Genomic DNA, 20,081 nt, shown 5'->3' with positions numbered 1-20,081 from the left:
AGATGAGCAGCGCAGAGCCGTAGATGAGCAGAGCAGAGCCGTAGATGAGCAGCGCAGAGCCGTAGATGAGCAGAGCAGAGCCGTAGATGAGCAGAGCAGAGCCGTAGATGAGCAGAGCAGAGCCGTAGATGAGCAGCGCAGAGCCGTAGATGAGCAGAGCAGAGCCGTAGATGAGCAGAGCAGAGCCGTAGATGAGCAGAGCAGAGCCGTAGATGAGCAGCGCCGGCCGTGCAGCACTAGTGCTTCCTATTGCTATAACATTGCCCATTGTGAAACATACAGCCACGCCCCGCTCACCGCGTCTTTACCAATGGCGAGTATGGACACTACTCATGCGCACGCCCCCTGATTCTTTCCGTGTCATCTACAGCCAATCAGCGCTGAGGAGGGCGTGTGCGGCCCGCCCCCTCCAGGCTCGGCGTCCCGGGTTGGAGGATGAGTCCTCCGGCCGCTTCGCGCTTTGCTCTGCGCTGTGTGAGGAGGAGACCGGGCTTCAGAGCTGCAGTGGCCGGAGCAGGAGTGCAGTGACCGGGGCAGAGCCCGCACAGGATAGCGCTGTCCACAGCACCGAGCACTATGGCGGTGGAGGACGAAGGGATCCGTGTCTTTCAGAGCGTCAGGATCAAGATAGGTGAGCGGCTGCTGTGCCGGGGCCAGTGCTGGGAGCCGGGGGCGAGCACGAAGTTCCCAGGATGAGTGGGCACACCTGGCAGCGCCTGCCCGACACTTTGCCCTCTTCTTGCCCTGCTCCACAGCATTCTGTGCAGCCGGCCATCACTATGCGGCTGTGCACAGGTGATTAGCGGGTGCCTTTGTGCAGAGCATGTGTGCTGTCAGACGGGATGCTCGCCGCCTGTGACCTCATAGGGTGCTGTGACGTCACTTCTTACCACCCTGTGACTGACCTAGGCTCTGAGGGAGCCGCTGGGTGTCATGCCCATGTGTGTGTGATCGCTGCTGGCAAAGCCTCTCCCCGGACAGTAACAAAGCTCTCATTCTTCTGCCCCAGTGGAAAATGTTTGTAAAGCAAGGCAGCCCCCAGTGACTGGAATACCAAGTCATGGCAGCCCCTGGCAGCCCCAGACTGGGCACTGCTCCTGACTGCCAAGTGCCCACTCTGGGGAGGTGGGTACACGGGGATCCGAGACTTGGAGGAATCATCACTTCTGGATCTGGGATATATATATATTTGTGTTTGTGTATATACATTTGTGTGTATGTGGGTATTTCTGAGCGGAGGCAGAGGTGTTCTTGGCACTGGTATCTCAGGGGGCTCCCAAGGTTCCTCTGTCACTCACAACAGATGACAATACTATAAATGTCACTGGACTTTTTTGGAAGGATGGGGAAACTGGGCTCTTGGTACAAATTACCATGCAGTTAGGGTGGGCATACATGTGTCCAGTCCCTGGGAGCAGGGCTGTGGAGTCGGTAAGCCAAACCTTCGACTCCGACTCCGACTCCTCAAATTCTCTTGCACCGACTCCGGCTCCGACTCCGACTCCGACTCCTACATATATTGCTTATAGTTAGGTGAAAAATTTATTGTAGTACATGAATATGTGTATGTGAACATCAGACATTTAATAATTTTTATGATACAATAATCAAGATATTTGGATAGAACATAAAATATATTTATTGGATACAACTTTAGAACACAAAAAACTGTAATAAATTGTAAATATGTAATACACTATGTAATATACAGTAGATTACATATAAATCTTGTGTGTGTATATACACTGTATATATATATATATATATATATTATATATATTACATATTTACAATTTATTAGTTTGTGTTCTAAAGTTGTATTCCAATAAATATTTTATGTTCTATCCAAATATCTTGATTATTGTGTCATAAAAACAATTAAATGTCTGATGTTCACATTATACTACAATAAATTTTTCACTTAAATATAAGCATTATACTAAATGTTGTTATTTAGTAAAATATTCAGCACATTCTGCATTGCACTCCTGTCCCCAATTTATTATATATTTTAGGAGTCGGAGTCGGTGCATTTTATACCGACTCCGACTCCACCAAAATGAGCTCCGACTCCGACTCCACGACTCCGACTCCACAGCCCTGCCTGGGAGCCCCTCGTATGGAGACAAATCCTTACTTAACTTCTCTAAGATGTGTGTGACGAGATGACTAGCCATGAAAACCAGTCATGACTTTGTGGTACTCTGTCGGGAAATGTTGATGCTATATGTTTCCATGTAGCCACCTGGTGGCTGCGATGTGAACTGCAGTCTGTCACAGATCTTGCTTGCATATCACAATCTTGTATTGAATTAATTGGAGCCCTTTACAAAATCCAAGGGAAGGTTTGTGCGCAGCGAGTCAGCCCTTATGAAAATGAGTGTGTTTAATGTTCTGGGTCTGTAAAATGTCCAAAAAATCCGAGCTACATGCTGGTCAGAGATGAATGTTAGCCCAGTGTATGTGTATGATGATTATGCTGGGAAAAGGGCCGGAGTCTTTCTCGATAGTAGCCACACCACTTTCGGTGCAGTGGGGATGGAGAGGCAGTGTCTGTGCCCAGCCTCGTGGGTTGACAGGAAACTTCTACCTTTTGTTTACTGTGTGTATAGTTTTCTTGAACCCCATACTATATCCAATATGGAAATGTTATATTTGTGTGAAGTTGTCACTAGTGATGAGCGAGCACTACCATGCTCAGGTGCTCGGTACTTGTAACGCCTAGTGATGAGCGAGCAGTTCCACGCTCGGTACTTGTAACGCCTAGTGATGAGCGAGCAGTTCCACGCTCGGTACTTGTAACGCCTAGTGATGAGCGAGCAGTTCCACGCTCGGTACTTGTAACGCCTAGTGATGAGCGAGCAGCACCACGCTCGGCACTTGTAACGCCTAGTGATGAGCGAGCACTACCATGCTCAGGTGCTCAGTACTTGTAACGCCTAGTGATGAGCGAGCAGCACCACGCTCGGCACTTGTAACGCCTAGTGATGAGCGAGCACTACCATGCTCGGTACTTGTAATGCCTAGTGATGAGCGAGCAGTTCCACGCTCGGTACTTGTAACGCCTAGTGATGAGCGAGCAGTTCCACGCTCGGTACTTGTAACGCCTAGTGATGAGCGAGCACTACCATGCTCGGTACTTGTAATGCCTAGTGATGAGCAAGCAGTTCCACGCTCGGTACTTGTAACGCCTAGTGATGAGCGAGCAGCACCACGCTCGGCACTTGTAACGCCTAGTGATGAGCGAGCACTACCATGCTCGGTACTTGTAATGCCTAGTGATGAGCGAGCAGTTCCACGCTCGGTACTTGTAACGCCTAGTGATGAGTGAGCACTACCATGCTCAGTACTTGTAACGCCTAGTGATGAGTGAGCACTACCATGCTCAGTACTTGTAACGCCTAGTGATGAGCGAGCAGTTCCACGCTCGGTACTTGTAACGCCTAGTGATGAGTGAGCACTACCATGCTCAGTACTTGTAACGCCTAGTGATGAGTGAGCACTACCATGCTCAGTACTTGTAACGCCTAGTGATGAGCGAGCAGTTCCACGCTCGGTACTTGTAACGCCTAGTGATGAGTGAGCACTACCACGCTCGGTACTTGTAACGCCTAGTGATGAGTGAGCACTACCACGCTCGGCACTTGTAACGCCTAGTGATGAGTGAGCACTACCATGCTCAGTACTTGTAACGCCTAGTGATGAGTGAGCACTACCATGCTCAGTACTTGTAACGCCTAGTGATGAGTGAGCACTACCATGCTCAGTACTTGTAACGCCTAGTGATGAGCGAGCAGTTCCACGCTCGGTACTTGTAACGCCTAGTGATGAGTGAGCACTACCACGCTCGGCACTTGTAACGCCTAGTGATGAGTGAGCACTACCATGCTCAGTACTTGTAACGCCTAGTGATGAGTGAGCACTACCATGCTCAGTACTTGTAACGCCTAGTGATGAGCGAGCAGCACCACGCTCGGCACTTGTAATGCCTAGTGATGAGCGAGCAGTACCATGCTCAGCACTTGTAACGCCTAGTGATGAAAGACCACTACGATGCTCGGGTGCTTGGCACTTGTAATGACTAGTGATGAGTGAGCACTACCATGTTCGGGTGCTTGTAACGAGCGGCCAGACGCTTGGATGGGCTCAACTCCTATACTGAGTATAATGGAAGTCAGTAGGACCTCAAGCATTTTTCCATAAGATTTCCCAGAAAAATGCTTGAGTTCCCATTGACTTCCATAACAGAGTACTCAAGTTGAGCCCATCCAAGTGTCCAACTGCTCTTTACGCGTACTGCGTGCCTAAGCGTGGTACTGCTCGCTCATCATGAGTTGTTACGAGCACTCGAGCATGGTAGTGTTCGCTAATCACTAATCGTTATGAGTACCGGACATGGTAGTGGTCGTTCATCACTGCTGGTTACGAGTACCAAGCACCTGAGCATGGTAGTGTTCACTCATCACCAGTCGTTACTGGTACAGAGCACCTGTGCATGGCAGTGCTCGCTCATCACTAGTCATTACGAGTACCGAGCACTTGAGCATGGTAGTCTTCACTCATCACTAGTCACTATGAGTATCGAGCACCCGAGCATGGTAGTGCTCACTCATCACTAATCATTACGAGTACCAAGCTCACTCATCACTAGTCACTACGAGTACCGAGCACCTGAGCATGGTAGTGGTCACTCATCACTAGTCACTATGAGTATCGAGCACCCGAGCATGGTATTGCTCACTCATCACTAGTCACTATGAGTACCGAGCACCTGAGCATGGTAGTGGTCGTTCATCACTAGTCATTATGAGTACCGAGCACCCGTGCATGGTAGTGCTCACTCATAACTAGTCACTACGAGTACCGAGCACCTGAGCATGGTAGTGCTCACTCATCACTAGTCACTATGAGTACCGAGCACCTGAGCATGGTAGTGGTCGTTCATCACTAGTCATTATGAGTACCGAGCACCCGTGCATGGTAGTGCTCACTCATCACTAGTCACTATGAGTACCGAGCACCTGAGCATGGTAGTGCTCACTCATCACTAGTCACTACGAGTACCGAGCACCTGAGCATGGTATTGCTCACTCATCACTAGTCACTACGAGTACCGAGCACCTGAGCATGGTAGTGCTCACTCATCACTAGTCACTACGAGTACCGAGCACCTGAGCATGGTAGTGCTCACTCATCACTAGTCACTACGAGTACCGAGCACCTGAGCATGGTATTGCTCACTCATCACTAGTCACTATGAGTACCGAGCACCTGAGCATGGTAGTGCTCACTCATCACTAGTCACTACGAGTACCGAGCACCTGAGCATGGTAGTGCTCACTCATCACTAGTCACTATGAGTACCGAGCACCTGAGCATGGTAGTGCTCACTCATCACTAGTCACTACGAGTACCGAGCACCTGAGCATGGTAGTGCTCACTCATCACTAGTCACTACGAGTACCGAGCACCTGAGCATGGTAGTGCTCACTCATCACTAGTCACTATGAGTACCGAGCACCTGAGCATGGTAGTGCTCACTCATCACTAGTCACTACGAGTACCGAGCACCTGAGCATGGTAGTGCTCACTCATCACTAGTCACTACGAGTACCGAGCTCACTCATCACTAGTCGTTACCCCAATGTTCTGAATAGTGAGACGTCTCTGTATACCTTTGTGCACACATGAGATCATTCCATTATCTTTAATTTTCTTTATAAAGTGTTAACAGTGATTTTTTTGGCACTTACAGACCATCGTAATTATTATCAAATCTTCTAATTGGATTTATATTTTAATTCAATGAATGAAATTGTGGGCTAATTATTCTAATATCTATTTTTATATAGAGTGTACGTTTTATAATGTTGTGCTTTGATATTAGTAAATATCTTTTCAACATATACATTTTTTTTTTTCGGTTAGAGGTTTTCCCATGAAGAAGGAAACCAGCAGTTTGGTTGCGGTTTTCTATCAAGTGTCAAATCCGCTGAGAATTATTATTTTTTTTTTTTTACTTAAAGGTGGAGTCCTGCTCGGCTAACCACAGAGTGTTGATATTTTTTCGATCATACACGCGTCAGGCTTTGCCCGCATTGTGTTTTGAGTCTTACGGTTTCAAAAATGTTAACTGCACAAATAAGAAACTAAATGTAAAACTAATACATGGGATAAGCGAAATGCTGTCCTATAGCAACCAATCTGGTTGCATCTTTCATATAAACAAGGAACTCAAAAAAGAAAGCTGGCATCTGATTGGGTGTCAGAGATATCCTCAACTTTTTTTTTTCTTTTTCAAAGCAGATTTCACAATGCAAACTGTATACATTGTATACTAGATCTCTGAGCTGATGGAAGGGGTGTACTTTCTTTGAAAATCAATGGTAGAGCTGTTTAATCCTGATGTGCTTTTTAGAAGTCCAGCTTAAGACTGAAGGAGCCCATTAGTCCAATAATAATAATGATGATGATGATGATGATACGTAGTCCATAGCACTTTACAATTTAGAGGGAACATGTACGACAATATCAGACATTACTGAGTAACCCAAACAGATACCAAAAGGAGTGAGGGCGCTGATCACATATGAGACCAATGTATGAGTCTCCACCCATCCAGCCTGACAGCTGCAGTTTGTTCTGAGCAGTGTGAGGTCTCAGCAGGGAGGAGGGACACTGAGGAGCTGTCAGACTATGTGGGTAGAGATAGAAGGCAATTGGTTTGTACAGCCATTCTGACATGGATTTTCAAGGTATATACAGCATCCTCGTCACTTCTAATATAGCTATTGCTTGTATTGTGAGCTCTGGAAACAGATCTGCTCTAAATGGCTGCACAAATAGTAGCTGCGGGGAGATGCTGTTTTGTTGCCAAGTATTGTCTCTATTACTTCCATTAATATGCATGTTCAGCTGCCGAATCTGTAAAAGCATCTCTGACCTAGCCCATCCATTCAATGCTTGTCTGTGAGTGGATACACTAGGCAATATGTTAACACTAGAAGTCCCAGAAATTTCGAGCTCCCCCCTGAAGTCCAGAAAGAGGGTCAAATGACCCTTAAGGCCACGTCTCACTAAGCAACATCGCTAGCAACATCGCTGCTGAGGTACGACTTTTGTGACGTAGCAGCGATGTTGCTAGTGATGTTGCTGTGTGTGACATCCAGCAACAACCTGGCCCCTGCTGTGAGGTCGCTGGCTGTTGCTGAATGTCCTGGGCCATTTTTTAGTTGTTGCTCTCCCGCTGTGAAGCACAGATCGCTGTGTGTGACAGCGACAGAGCAACAACTAAATGTGCAGTGAGCAGGGAGCCGGCTGCTGCGGACGCTGGTAACCAATGTAAACATCGGGTAACCAAGAAGCCCTTTCCTTGGTTACCTGATATTTACCTTCGTTACCAGCGTCCGCCGCTCTCAGCTGTCAGTCCCTGCTCCCTGCACACATAGCCAGACTACACATCAGGTAATTAACCCGATGTGTACTCTGGCTAGGAGTGCAGGGAGCCAGCGCTAAGCGGTGTGCGCTGGTAACCAAGGTAAATATCGGGTTGGTTACCTGATATTTACCTTAGTTACCAAGCGCAGCATCGCTTCCACGCGGCGCTGCTGGCTGGGGGCTGGCACTGGGTGCTGGTGAGATCTGCCTGTGTGACAGCTCACCAGCAACCCGTGTAGCAATGCTCCAGCGATCCCTGCCAGGTCAGGTTGCTGGTGGGATCGCTGGAGCGTCGCTTAGTGTGATGGTACCTTTAGTCCAAACTGAAAAGAACTAACTAGAAACTAAATGGCTAAACTCAATGGAAAACAACAACCTCCTGTGGTGCGACACTAATGGCCTTAATTACAGAACAAAAGACGGTGATTATAGGATGTTAGCTAAAATCCTTCAGGTCATTCGACCCGTCCCTGGGTTCCAAAGGTAGAAATGTTAAATGACCCCTCTCTGGGACTGCTAGTGTTAATAGCTGATTGTCATAGATCTGACAATCAGTTGGCCTCCACTCCAATGTGAACAAGCCCTTCTAGTAACATGACAGTGCCCTGCGTAGTGAAGTGTCTATCATACCGCGTGGTCACACTGATAATCCGCCAGGCACATGCATCTACAAGCCCTCAGTAATATGTACAGCATGTGAACATTATCTTGGATTGTATTGTGAAAAGGAAGTGAAAGCTAGAAAGGAAATTGCTTTATCTAACCAATATAAAGTGGTGTTACATAAGTCTAAAGACACAGCAAAGTGATCCCAGTAAGGCTACCAACCCGTAAATGCAGAACTGAAATACAGTGCGACGTATTAGGCATGTTACTGCATTATCTTCCCCAGTTTAATGATGTAGTGTATGAATATGTCCTCTAAATCTCCAAATAAGCAGGGGCCGCCAATATGAGGGGCAGGTCATTAATCTGAGCCGATTCGGTTGTGTGCACTGGCCTTTCAGATATGGCTGGAAGAATTTGGCTGTATGCAGAGCTCATGCCCACCCCCCACCAACATCAGGGAAACTATGACTGAACCCAATAGACCCCATTGTAAGTAAGTAGAGGTCATATAGAATTGAAAGTATTCATTGTGCCATGTATCTAGCAATGCTTCCATTGAATACATATACTGTCCACATTCAGGCACCCCACCACTGGGGGACACAGACCGAAAAGGGATCCTGTGCAGGACCAGTATAGGGGTCTCATTCAGTACAATAACTCATCATACTGCAGCATGGGGTTTAGGTAATACAGATATAATACAACCCTAATGATAACAAGAAATCTATAAGGGTACGTTCCCAAGGGGCATTATTGCTGCTGCGCTCCTGTAGCGAGGAAATGATTAAAATAATGAGATTCAACCACACATTTTTATCCTTTTAATTTGTGCTACTTTTGGAAGGTGGAGATTATATAGATATATCTCCACAAACCAAAAGCAGTAGAAATTAAAAGGATAAAAACGTGTGGTTTAATCTCATTATTTTAATAATTTTCTCACTACAGGAGCTCAGCAGCAATAATACCCCAGGGAATCGACGCAGTTAATAAGATTTGTTTTACAAGCACTTGGAGAAATCAATACAGCTTACACCATCTATGGTGTGCTGAAAGTTTCTGCTTTATTATATCATGTGACCAGCTTATATAGTACCTCAAACAAAGAAATTAGCCTGGACCAATAAGAGCCACAGGGGTGTGTGTAAAAATGTGAAACGTCCCCGCCCATCAGTGATGTCTGAACCCTATGACATCATTCAGTTATAAGACAATATGGTTTCTATGGAATGCTGCAAAATGGCTTTTATTCTCACATCTATATGATGATCTAAGTTTGGTTGGGGGTGGACATACCATTGGTGCAACCTTTGAAGGAGCCCATTCCATTTCCAAAGCTTATGAAATTGTGCATTATGGTGGGCTGTAAAGGGCCCATATACTGTTCTTGCACAGGGGCCTCGTCTGTCTGGGTACCCCAGTGGCAGGCGTACCTGTATGTAGAAAGTGTATGGATGTGTTCAATGGATGCTTTACTCAGTACGATTTATATAGCATAATGAATACTATCCATGCGATATGACCCCTACTATTTTACATGTCTATGAGGTTGTTAAACTAGTTGATCCTATGAGAGAGAGTGCAGCGAGCAGCACTCTAGACACTCAGACCTCCCATCCAGCATGTATTACTGGGAGGGTCACTCCCATATGAGCAAAGTAAATGATGTGACAGCCAAAAACGTTTGTTCATGGTTACCCCCAATGTTGCCCTCATGGTCCGAAAGGACGCACATAATAGGACAGATTCCTCAGTTTACTACTACTGAAAAGAAAAACTAGTTTTTTCAGAACTATTGCTTGCAGTTTGATAAGTAATACAGCGCTTAATCCGGGTCTCTATCAGTGCTGTATGTTGTGTGTGGGAGAACAAACCTGCTGACACATTCCCTTTGTATAGAATCCGAATTGCGTATCCAGCTATAAATGCCGCAGATCTTGTAACTTGCTGTATTATAGACATAGTAGAAATAAAACTTGTTAAAAGGATAAAATAGCTTTAGCAATCAATGTCGTTCTAGGAGAAAAGTCCACTTTAATCCAGTGATAGGCTGCCTACAATGCCGAGTGCTAGAGCGTCATCACATTAGGCTATGGGTTGTAGAATCCCATGTACGTCCCCTTGTAGATTCATGAACCATACTATTGCCATTCTTTCCAAGCATTTTTTTCTTTTACCAAGGAAGTTTGAATATTTAGACTATTGTATGGAGTTTATTTTCTAAGCATTCAGATGGCACTGGCTTAAAGGGACTCTATCAGCAGGATTTTGCTATCTGAGAGCAGCATAATGTACCCTGATTCAAGCGATGTAGGGTTTTTAAATGTAGCAGAGCTCAGTAAGCTAACACAGCCCACACTACAACTTTGTGTACATTGTCTATTGACAGTGAGCTGCTAAACAATGCTGGGGGCGTGATCGGACCAGGCCTTACATGGGCATCTAGTCCAGACAGCGATAATCTCCTGCTGATTAAAACGCTCATTGTATTTAAACAGCTCACAGCCTAATAAATGACACATCCCTGAAATCTGTGTCTCAGCCCTACCTCATGCTGTCCTCAAATTAAAAAGCAAAAAGCTCTTGACAGTTTCCCTTTAAGATACTTTATTGTGTCATAACATGATTGATATTGGCTTTTAGTCGTTAAATGAAAAATCTTTTCTCTCCTTTGTGATCTCTGTTAATTTTTTGCTGTTTTCGCTTAGTTTCAGTCTCTTTATGGGCAATGTTAAGTCTGATTCAACATGGAGACTGTCAGTAAGCTGCTGATTACAATCCAGATAGTGTATGACATTTCATTCTAGCAGTGCCTTTTAGCCCAATCCAGTTACTGACAAATCGCTTTAATAACATGTGTAATCTCTGAAAATGGCAATCTTCTTCTTTTAGCTGTTTTTCAGATGTTCGTAATTAATGTACTTGTTTTATCTGTGATCTTCATTGATAGAACATGTACTCATTAAAGTGCTGTTTGCGTATCCATGGCTCTTTTTTTTTTTTTTTTTTTTTATAGACCGTGTCCACCCAAAAAAATCTGTTTTTGATCGGAGTCATGGATCAAAATTACCCATACAAGTCCATGGGTCTGTGAGAATTATGTTTTATACATTCATATTAGTGAACAGCAGTATACTGGGCTGGTTAGGGAGGGAATCTGGACATACAGGTATCAGTACTGCTGGGTTGGAGGGCAGAGGGGCCTGACAGGTTCCCTTTAACATTATAATAGATAAGAGATGGATTGCAGTTTTTTATTTCATATGTGAAAAATCCATGATGGTAAAAACTGATGTTTTTGTGTGCAAGAAAAATCCCGGATGCCTGAATGAAGCCTTTGAGTTTTGTAAGGCTGCTTTCACACCTCCGGTTTTTGCAGTGCGGCTAAATCCGGCTCTAAAACTTATGCAACGGATGCGGCGAAAAAAACGCATCCTTTGCATAAGTTTTTACATGCGGCCCGTCCGGTTTTTGCCGGTTGCGGCACGCTACTGAGCATTCGCAGTGCAAAAAAAACGCATGCGGCGGCCGGATGCGGTTTTTGCCGCATCGCGCCACATCCGGCGTCCTTAGGCATGCATTGGAAAAAGCGCCGCATCGGACGGATGCGGCGCGATGCGGTTTTTTTTTTGCCGGACAAAAAAACGTGCCAGGCAACGTTCCATCCGGCCGCCGCATGAGCTAAATATGCCGCATCCGGCTAAAACCGGACCGAACGCAAGGCCATGCTGCACAATCCAGCACTAGTGAAAGTCTATGAGGAAAAAACGCAACCGGCGGCAAAAAAAAAACGGTTGCGTTTTTTCTGCAAAGAGCCGGATTGTGCCACACAGCAAAAACCGGATGTGTGAAAGCAGCCTTAGAAATGCTTATACCAATGGTACATATATTATATATTGAGATCTTTGTAATGATCCAGTGTAGTTATTGCCTAAGCGTCTCTCTGGTGACCTTTATAAAGGCTATGTTCACACGTCAAGAAAGCTGCATCGCCATTTTGGAAATTAACCTATAGTGAAACTTGTATTGAATAAACAGCAAAACAAAAGTGACAGTCTGTAAAATCCGCTTATTCCTTTGGAAATTCCATCCAATGTAGACATGCCCTAAAAGAGAAGGTATCTGTAGTATTGGGAATCATTAGTAGTGACTCTTCAGGCCAGAGTTGAGGGCAGCCTTTTGTCGCTGCTCTGGTGTCTTTAGCGATGGATTCCTACAGGCTGGAACAGTTGCTTCCTACAAAGAGTCTCTGTAGAGGACCGGCCACGAGACTGTATAGGTTCACAATGGAAAGGACCAAAGTCCCCCCAGAATAGAAAGAAAATAACTAATTAAAAGTCGCCAATTTAAACATGGGTTACAGATGGTTGGAGGATCCCAGCTGCTTTCTTCCAGGAAACATGTTGAGCCTGTCCCATGAGTTGTGTCTAGTTGTGGAGCCGTTTCTGGAAGAAGACAACTGTTTTTCTCATCTTGTCCAAACTTCCCAATCAACGTAGAAGTACCCTGATTTTCTCTCCATTTTTTTAGGCGTCATGTGTTATTAAAGTGCACCAATCACCAGGATTTTCCTATATAACCTAAAGCCAGTGCTATACTGGCACTATCATACTGATTCTATACATACCTTTAGTTGTCAGCTCAAATGTATAGGTTTTGAAACACAAGCAAGTAAAGTTTGTAAACTGTTGAGTGACAGCAGCTGCAGCAGCTGATAGCAGGGGGCGGGTCTTCATAGTTATCCCCTCCCCCTGTTATTTATGCTAATTCTATTATACAATCGTTTTACTTTGTGACTAAAAGGACCTGTGCTGATGTCATTCCCATGTGACCAGAAGGGGCGGAGCCTCAGCCAACATAGCTTTTACAAGAAGCAACATTTTTCTGTTGGCTGAGGCCATGCCCATGTCTTACCCATGTGTCAGACATAGCGATGTGTGATGCCGCAGGAATGACGAACAACCACCGGCATGCATCACCAACGATATTATGAAAAGGAGAGACGTGTCAACGATTTTTGACGTTTTTGCAATCGTTGATGGTCGCTCCTAGCTGTCACATGCTGCGATGACGCTAACGCCGCCGGATGTGCGGCACTAACGACGTGACCCCGACGATATATATCGTTAGTGATGTCGCAGCGTGTAAAGCACCCTTAAGGGTTTGTTCACATCTGCATATAAAAATCGATCTGATTTTAATACAAAAAAGTTGGCCAAGTTAAATTAATTTGGTATTCCATGTCATGCGAGTTTACTATTATGGATCTGTAAAAATCGGACGGCATAGGGATAATCCATGTGATGTCAATTTTTTTTTCTCTCACACCCATAGACTTGCATTGGAGAGTTTCATCCAATATATGTGATCATATGCAGCATGCTGCAATTTTTTTTTTTTTTGTTTTGTTTTGTTTTTTTTTCCCCTCCCTCAGGCTGATTACAGCTAAGGGTAAGGACACATGGTGCGGACCCATGTTACTCTATGGGGCCGCTACCATCTGCATTTATTTTCTCAACCCTAATCGGACCGAGAAAACAGTCACAGCATGCTGCAGGTGGAATCTGATTTGTATTGACTCGCACCCATACAAGTTTGTGGGTGCGAGTGCAACATCGCACTGCACTTGGATGACACTGGAGTGCAGTGCGATAATCACATCAGTTGGCAATGGAGGAGATGAGATTAATTCCTCCCTCCCCTCTACAGCTGTCATCCGATCGCAGGATCACAGTTGCATGACACTTGGTTCACACTCGCAGCAGAGCAGGAGCCGAGGATCATTACCATATCACATCTGATGCACTTGCATCGCATGCTATGTAATTGTGTGGACCCAGCCTAAGGAAAAAAAATCACAGATGAGCACTGCATCATTGAATAACACTGCAGTGAGTGCAATACAATTTTTTTTTTTATTGTATTGCAAAGGTCATGTTTATATGAAAATGTCAGCGAATCTTAACACAAAATGTCTCTCTCAGGTGGGTCCGCTCATATAAAATGCTATGTATAATGAACGTATGCACTGCAATTTCAAAGCGACTTACTGTTCATATGTTCAGTCTTTTATCATCTTCTAAACACTTAAAGGAGTTGTCCACTACTACGACAAACCTTTCTGATTCCATGTTTCCCCAGGTAAAATAAAAAAGCCTATCCCCTCCTCCAGTGCCGCGGCTCACGTGACGTTGTGACGTCACGCGAGCCTCTCGTCCAATCAGCACCATCTTCTGTCTTCCGCTTTCGGACAGGGGAGCTATCAACAGGAAGTGAGCCTCAGCTGCAGTTTTGAAGGCCAAAGACAGAAGCCAGATCTGATTGGACGCAGGGCTTGTGTGATGTCACGTGAGCTCCAGGAACGGAAGCCACGGCGCTGTTGGAACTGCCCCAGCACGGGAGATGAGTATAGGTTTTTTATTGTACCTGGGGGAAGTGTGGCATTAGAAGTAGGGGACAACCCCTTTACAGTTTTAAAAGCCATGAAGTGGCTAAAAGAAACAGCCTATCCTATATTGTGGCCACTTCCATTTATTCTGTTATCAAAAAAGCACTGCTGCAAAACACAACCAAAAGTACACCAAGAGACGCTGGCGTTCTCCTGAAGCGTTGTCTTCTACAATTACTCAGAGGATATGACGGCGTATAAAAGACGCTGTGTGCACATCCCCAAACTCTTCTCATGGCCTAATATGGCCCCTGTATTTTTCCTACGTTTTGAAGGAAGACTGTTTTTCTTTTATCCAGTGTTTACCACATAACAGACGTGTTGTGTATGCTTTGTAGTACGTTCCACCCACTAGTGGTTTACTGTTTTGTTTTCTCCTGTGCACAAGCATGGGTGGAGTATATTCATAAATTGCAAGGTTTGCAAAGAAGTGCTGCTATTTCACCTGACCCAAACCCACTGGGGACCAGTCTGGCCTGATTTCTGCTGTTGAGCTTGGCATGACATTCAGTCTATGGTTAAACTTTAACTTGTTTTCCTTTGGGTGATTGCTTCTATTGGTATTTGTCAGAACCACATTCTCCACCTGTCTCGTGATGAAGTTGTGTGCTAAAATGATGAGCTGTGTTTATACAAGAGGATAAGTAATGTACCAACTAGCACGTATCACACAAGGATGTGTCTGATATGCGACGCTCCATCTACGTGGCATAGCAAGACACTGATACAGCACTTGGCTATGGCGGGAAAATAGGTTAAGAAAACAGTGTTCAGCTTAACATGCCGTGATTTTTACTTAAATCCAATGTGCAGAGGTACAGTATGGACCCCTAAAGGCTTCTCTGGTGAATGAGGCCTAAAGGTCACATAAATGTTGAAGTTAGCCAAACTTAATGATTTCGGTGTGACCAGCCAAAGAGACGTTTGATCATCATATGTCAGGGGAAAGAAGGGTTGGGTAGGGTGAATTTATATACCCATTCATTTTGTTTTCCCAGGATATTGGATGTTTTAGCTTAAACACTTTTACTAACCAGAAGTATAATAGCTTGCAGATTCATCAAATAGAGTAAAACCAACAACATACTGTAAGGCACATCTGTCTATAGTCATCTGGCAACTCTGACTAGGGCTTCTATGGACAGGTTGTGCACTAGAAAACTGCATTAGGTCCCAAGGGAGCGTTGACCTTTCCACTATTACCCTAGTACACTTGCACAAAAAAAAATGTTTTATTTTCAATATTTTGTTGCGAATCCTTTGGAGGCAATCACTGCCTTAAGTCTGGAACCCATGGACATCACCAAACGCTGGGTTTCCTCCTTCTTAATGCATTGCCAGGCCTTTACAGCCGCAGCCTTCAGGTCTTGCTTGTTTGTGGGTCTTTCCGTCTTAAGTCTGGATTTGAGCAAGTGAAATGCATGCTCAATTGGGTTAAGATCTGGTGATTGACTTGGCCATTGCAGAATGTTCCACTTTTTTGCACTCATGAACTCCTGGGTAGCTTTGGCTGTATGCTTGGGGTCATTGTCCATCTGTACTATGAAGCGCCGTCCGATCAACTTTGCGGCATTTGGCTGAATCTGGGCTGAAAGTATATCCCGGTACACTTCAGAATTCATCCGGCTACTCTTGTCTGCTGTTATGTCATCAATAAACACAAGTGACCCATTGCCATTGAAAGCCATGCATGCCCATGCCATCACGTTGCCTCCACCATGTTTTACAGAGGATGTGGTGTGCCTTGGATCATGTGCCGTTCCCTTTCTTCTCCAAACTTTTTTCTTCCCATCATTCTGGTACAGGTTGATCTTGGTCTCATCTGTCCATAGAATACTTTTCCAGAACTGAGCTGGCTTCATGAGGTGTTTTTCAGCAAATTTAACTCTGGCCTGCCTATTTTTGGAATTGATGAATGGTTTGCATCTAGATGTGAACCCTTTGTATTTACTTTCATGGAGTCTTCTCTTTACTGTTGACTTAGAGACAGATACACCTACTTCACTGAGAGTGTTCTGGACTTCAGTTGATGTTGTGAACGGGTTCTTCTTCACCAAAGAAAGTATGCGGCGATCATCCACCACTGTTGTCATCCGTGGACGCCCAGGCCTTTTTGAGTTCCCAAGCTCACCAGTCAATTCCTTTTTTCTCAGAATGTACCCGACTGTTGATTTTGCTACTCCAAGCATGTCTGCTATCTCTCTGATGGATTTTTTCTTTTTTTTCAGCTTCAGGATGTTCTGCTTCACCTCAATTGAGAGTTCCTTAGACCGCATGTTGTCTGGTCACAGCAACAGCTTCCAAATGCAAAACCACACACCTGTAATCAACCCCAGACCTTTTAACTACTTCATTGATTACAGGTTAACGAGGGAGACTCCTTCAGAGTTAATTGCAGCCCTTAGAGTCCCTTGTCCAATTACTTTTGGTCCCTTGAAAAAGAGGAGGCTATGCATTACAGAGCTATGATTCCTAAACCCTTTCTCCGATTTGGATGTGAAAACTCTCATATTGCAGCTGGGAGTGTGCACTTTCAGCCCATATTATATATATAATTGTATTTCTGAACATGTTTTTGTAAACAGCTAAAATAACAAAACTTGTGTCACTGTCCAAATATTTCTGGACCTAACTGTAGGAGGCCAAGGGCCTACAAAGAAAGACTCTAGTGTGGAGCTATGGAGAGTTCTTCAGTATCAGGGAATAGGGAAAAAGCAAAAGCCTGGGGGTCATATTGCAGCAGTAAAATGATGAGTCTTACATTTTGTCTCTCAGACGATTGGGGTGGAGTCTGAAATACAGCTGACAAGGTGAAAAAAAACAACAACATTTTAGTCACCAGTAAACTACTTTGGTAAATTTATCATTACTTAAGTAGTCAGTGGTGCTATAGTTGTTTGACCTTATGTGGTTTCATGATATTGAATCTGCAGTTCAGGATTCTAATCCAACTGGGTCAGGCCCTGCATTTTGGTCAACCACTGTGTTGGAGTTGATCCCTAATTTTTGGGCCAGTTGTACTGTAAGTGACTCTGTCCAAAGTCACCTGGCAACTCTAAATAGGGCTTCCACAGACAGGCTTTGTGCTAGCTACTACTCTATCATATCCCACTGGAGCCCTGGCCTTCATCCTGTATACCCTGAACAGGGATGTGGACTTAAGCAGGAACCCTGGATTGAGTACTAGGAGTAACTACTGCCTGATGGGGAGAGCAGACAGGAATGGAGAGGCATCCAGGTTAGAAGAACGCGGTACGAATAGAGACAAATTTGTTAGGCAGAAGAATAGTCGGTAAACGAACCAAAGTCTAAAACTGGAATATTCACTAGAATCTCAGGAACTGAGTACACGGGCATGAACCAGATTAAGAAGCACTTATAATTGGCAGTAGGAGACTGAGACTGAGAAGGGAAAAAATACTAACTACCAGGAATTAACTCCCAAACTTCCAGACTGGGTGCTATCACAAGCTCCAGCAGTGAAACAGAGCTACCTTGTAGTTGTTCTACTTCATAAGAGGAAACAGAAGGGACAGGCACTGGAGTGGAGGTGACTTGGACTCAATCTATGAACAGGTTAACTTACAACGTCTTCTTCCAGGTCCTGGCTCCTCCGGGCAAGATTTTATTGGCAGTCTCTGTTACACAACCGCACAGTTTTAAATCTTGCACAGGTTTAACAATTCAGTTGAATCCCAAAGTGGTCTCAATGAACAACAGTTCAATAATTGATTTGAAACAGGAGTAGAACACTATCTCTATAAGAGTCTAATTAAACAGAGTCTGTCAGGCCAAACATTTAAAGAGGTTGGCCACTACTTTAATATTGATGGCTTATCCTTAGGATAAGTCATCAATGTCTGATCGTCCGGGGTCCAACACCTCTGCCGATCAGCTTTCAACAGGCTGCCCGAAATTATCAGTTGCGGAGTTGCCTAGTCAACTAATAGCAGCCGCAGCTTGTTACTGCATATCCACTTCTCATTGATTTGAATAGGAGGCGGATGTGCGGTACCTGGCTGTGGCCGCTATCAGAAGACTGGGCAGCTCCAGAACTGAGCTTTTCCAGCCGTCTGCTGCACTGGGAACAACTGATTGGCAGGGGTCTGACACCCATTCACCCCCACCAATCAGACATTGATGACCTATCCTAAGGATAGTCCATCTGTGTTAAAGTAGTGGCCAATCTCTTTAAGTACCTGTTGACACCTACTTGTTTTCCATTTATCTCCGTTTTCTGGCTCTGTGAAACCAGAGCTGTTAATCAGTGAAGGGGGGTGGTAGAGAGAGAAGAAACAAAGTAGATGGGAAGGGGTACTTAGACGTTTTGCCCGCCATGATGCACCTGTACTTGGTTTGGACCGTAATTCTGTGCTGAGAGGCCCTTTAAACACACTCTTAAGGCCCCTTTCACATTGCGTTTTACCTTCCGCTCACAGGTCCCGTCGGAGCATCCGTCCGACCCGCCTCTCCCCCACTCTGCAAAGTGTGTTCCGGACGCATGCGCCCGACAGGGCCGTTAACTGCTATGGAGCGCACTGCGTTAGCGTGTGCTCTGTTTTGTGCCATTTTATGCACATCTACGTTTCTGCAGACGGACACCCAAACGTAGTCCACCTACGTTCGGGTGTCCATCTGCAGAAACGTATATGTGCAACAAAAAAACAGCACAAAACAGAGCACACGCCAACGCAGTGCACTCCATAGCTGTGAATGGCCCTGTTGGGCGCATGCGTCCGGAACACGCTTTGCAGAGTGGGGGAGACGCGGTTTCGGACGGATGCTCCGACGGGACCTGTGGACGTAGAGAAAAACGCAATGTGAAAGGAGCCTTAGTCCAGAATGTGCTGGACTTGCCTGTAAACAAGTGTGTGGCTCTCTCATCTGCTTTAGGCATCCTATTGGATGTAACCAGTCTGCAGGATCCTCTGCTCTGGGGTGCATGGCGCACAATCTAGTAGGGTGCCTCTGTCCGCTCACCAGTCCCACACTAATTCCAACTCCTTTTGCTAGTCCTCCTGGTTATTTTTGATGTTTAACCCAACACTTCCCTCTGTTCTGCTCCTGGCTGGACACCAGAAGGAATGTGCCTTACATTGGACCCCACCCAGCTCTTGAGCTTCATGAGCCTCCTTCCTCTGGAGACAAGTCTCTTCATTGTAGTGCTGTGTGGCTCGCTGCAGCATTATGTATTCTGTTATATAGAGACGTTAGCCTGCGTACACGTTTTTGCCTCTGTTGTCCAGATTGGCCGTGTAGGGTTTTGTTTTTTTATCCTCTTTGACACATCCCATTAATATATTGTTCGGCTGAAGTGCACACGTCTCCTTATCTTCATGTATCATTGTAATGAGTAGCATGCTGCTGAGTAATAGCCTAGCTTCTGATAAGGCCTCCTGGAATAACCTAGGAAAATATTGTTGTGACGCACATGGCTTATTATTTTCACAACACAGTCAAGTGCAAGCAATTAAATAATTGTCTTTACTGTTCTGGATTTCCCGAGATTCTCAATGACTGCTTTCCTGGGAATTTTTCATACATTAACGCATCATTTGATACTCATGTTTTCATTTCATGGCCC

At 45.1% G+C, this 20,081-nt stretch overlaps 1 protein-coding gene across 1 annotated transcript in view; it reads left to right on the top strand.

The window, feature by feature from the left end:
- Positions 1 to 448: 448 nt before the first annotated feature.
- Positions 449 to 20,081, top strand: part of RASA3 (RAS p21 protein activator 3) — a 390,943-nt gene continuing 371,310 nt past the window's right edge. Inside the window, exon 1 of the mRNA XM_075336422.1 lies at positions 449 to 631. Coding sequence (XP_075192537.1) covers positions 577 to 631 — 55 coding nt within the window. The 5' untranslated portion in view covers positions 449 to 576. The remainder of the gene's footprint in view (positions 632 to 20,081) is intronic.

The sequence above is a fragment of the Anomaloglossus baeobatrachus genome, chromosome 2 (assembly GCF_048569485.1).
Source record: "Anomaloglossus baeobatrachus isolate aAnoBae1 chromosome 2, aAnoBae1.hap1, whole genome shotgun sequence".
NCBI lineage: Eukaryota > Metazoa > Chordata > Amphibia > Anura > Aromobatidae > Anomaloglossus > Anomaloglossus baeobatrachus.
This window is presented reverse-complemented; position numbering and strand designations above follow the sequence as displayed.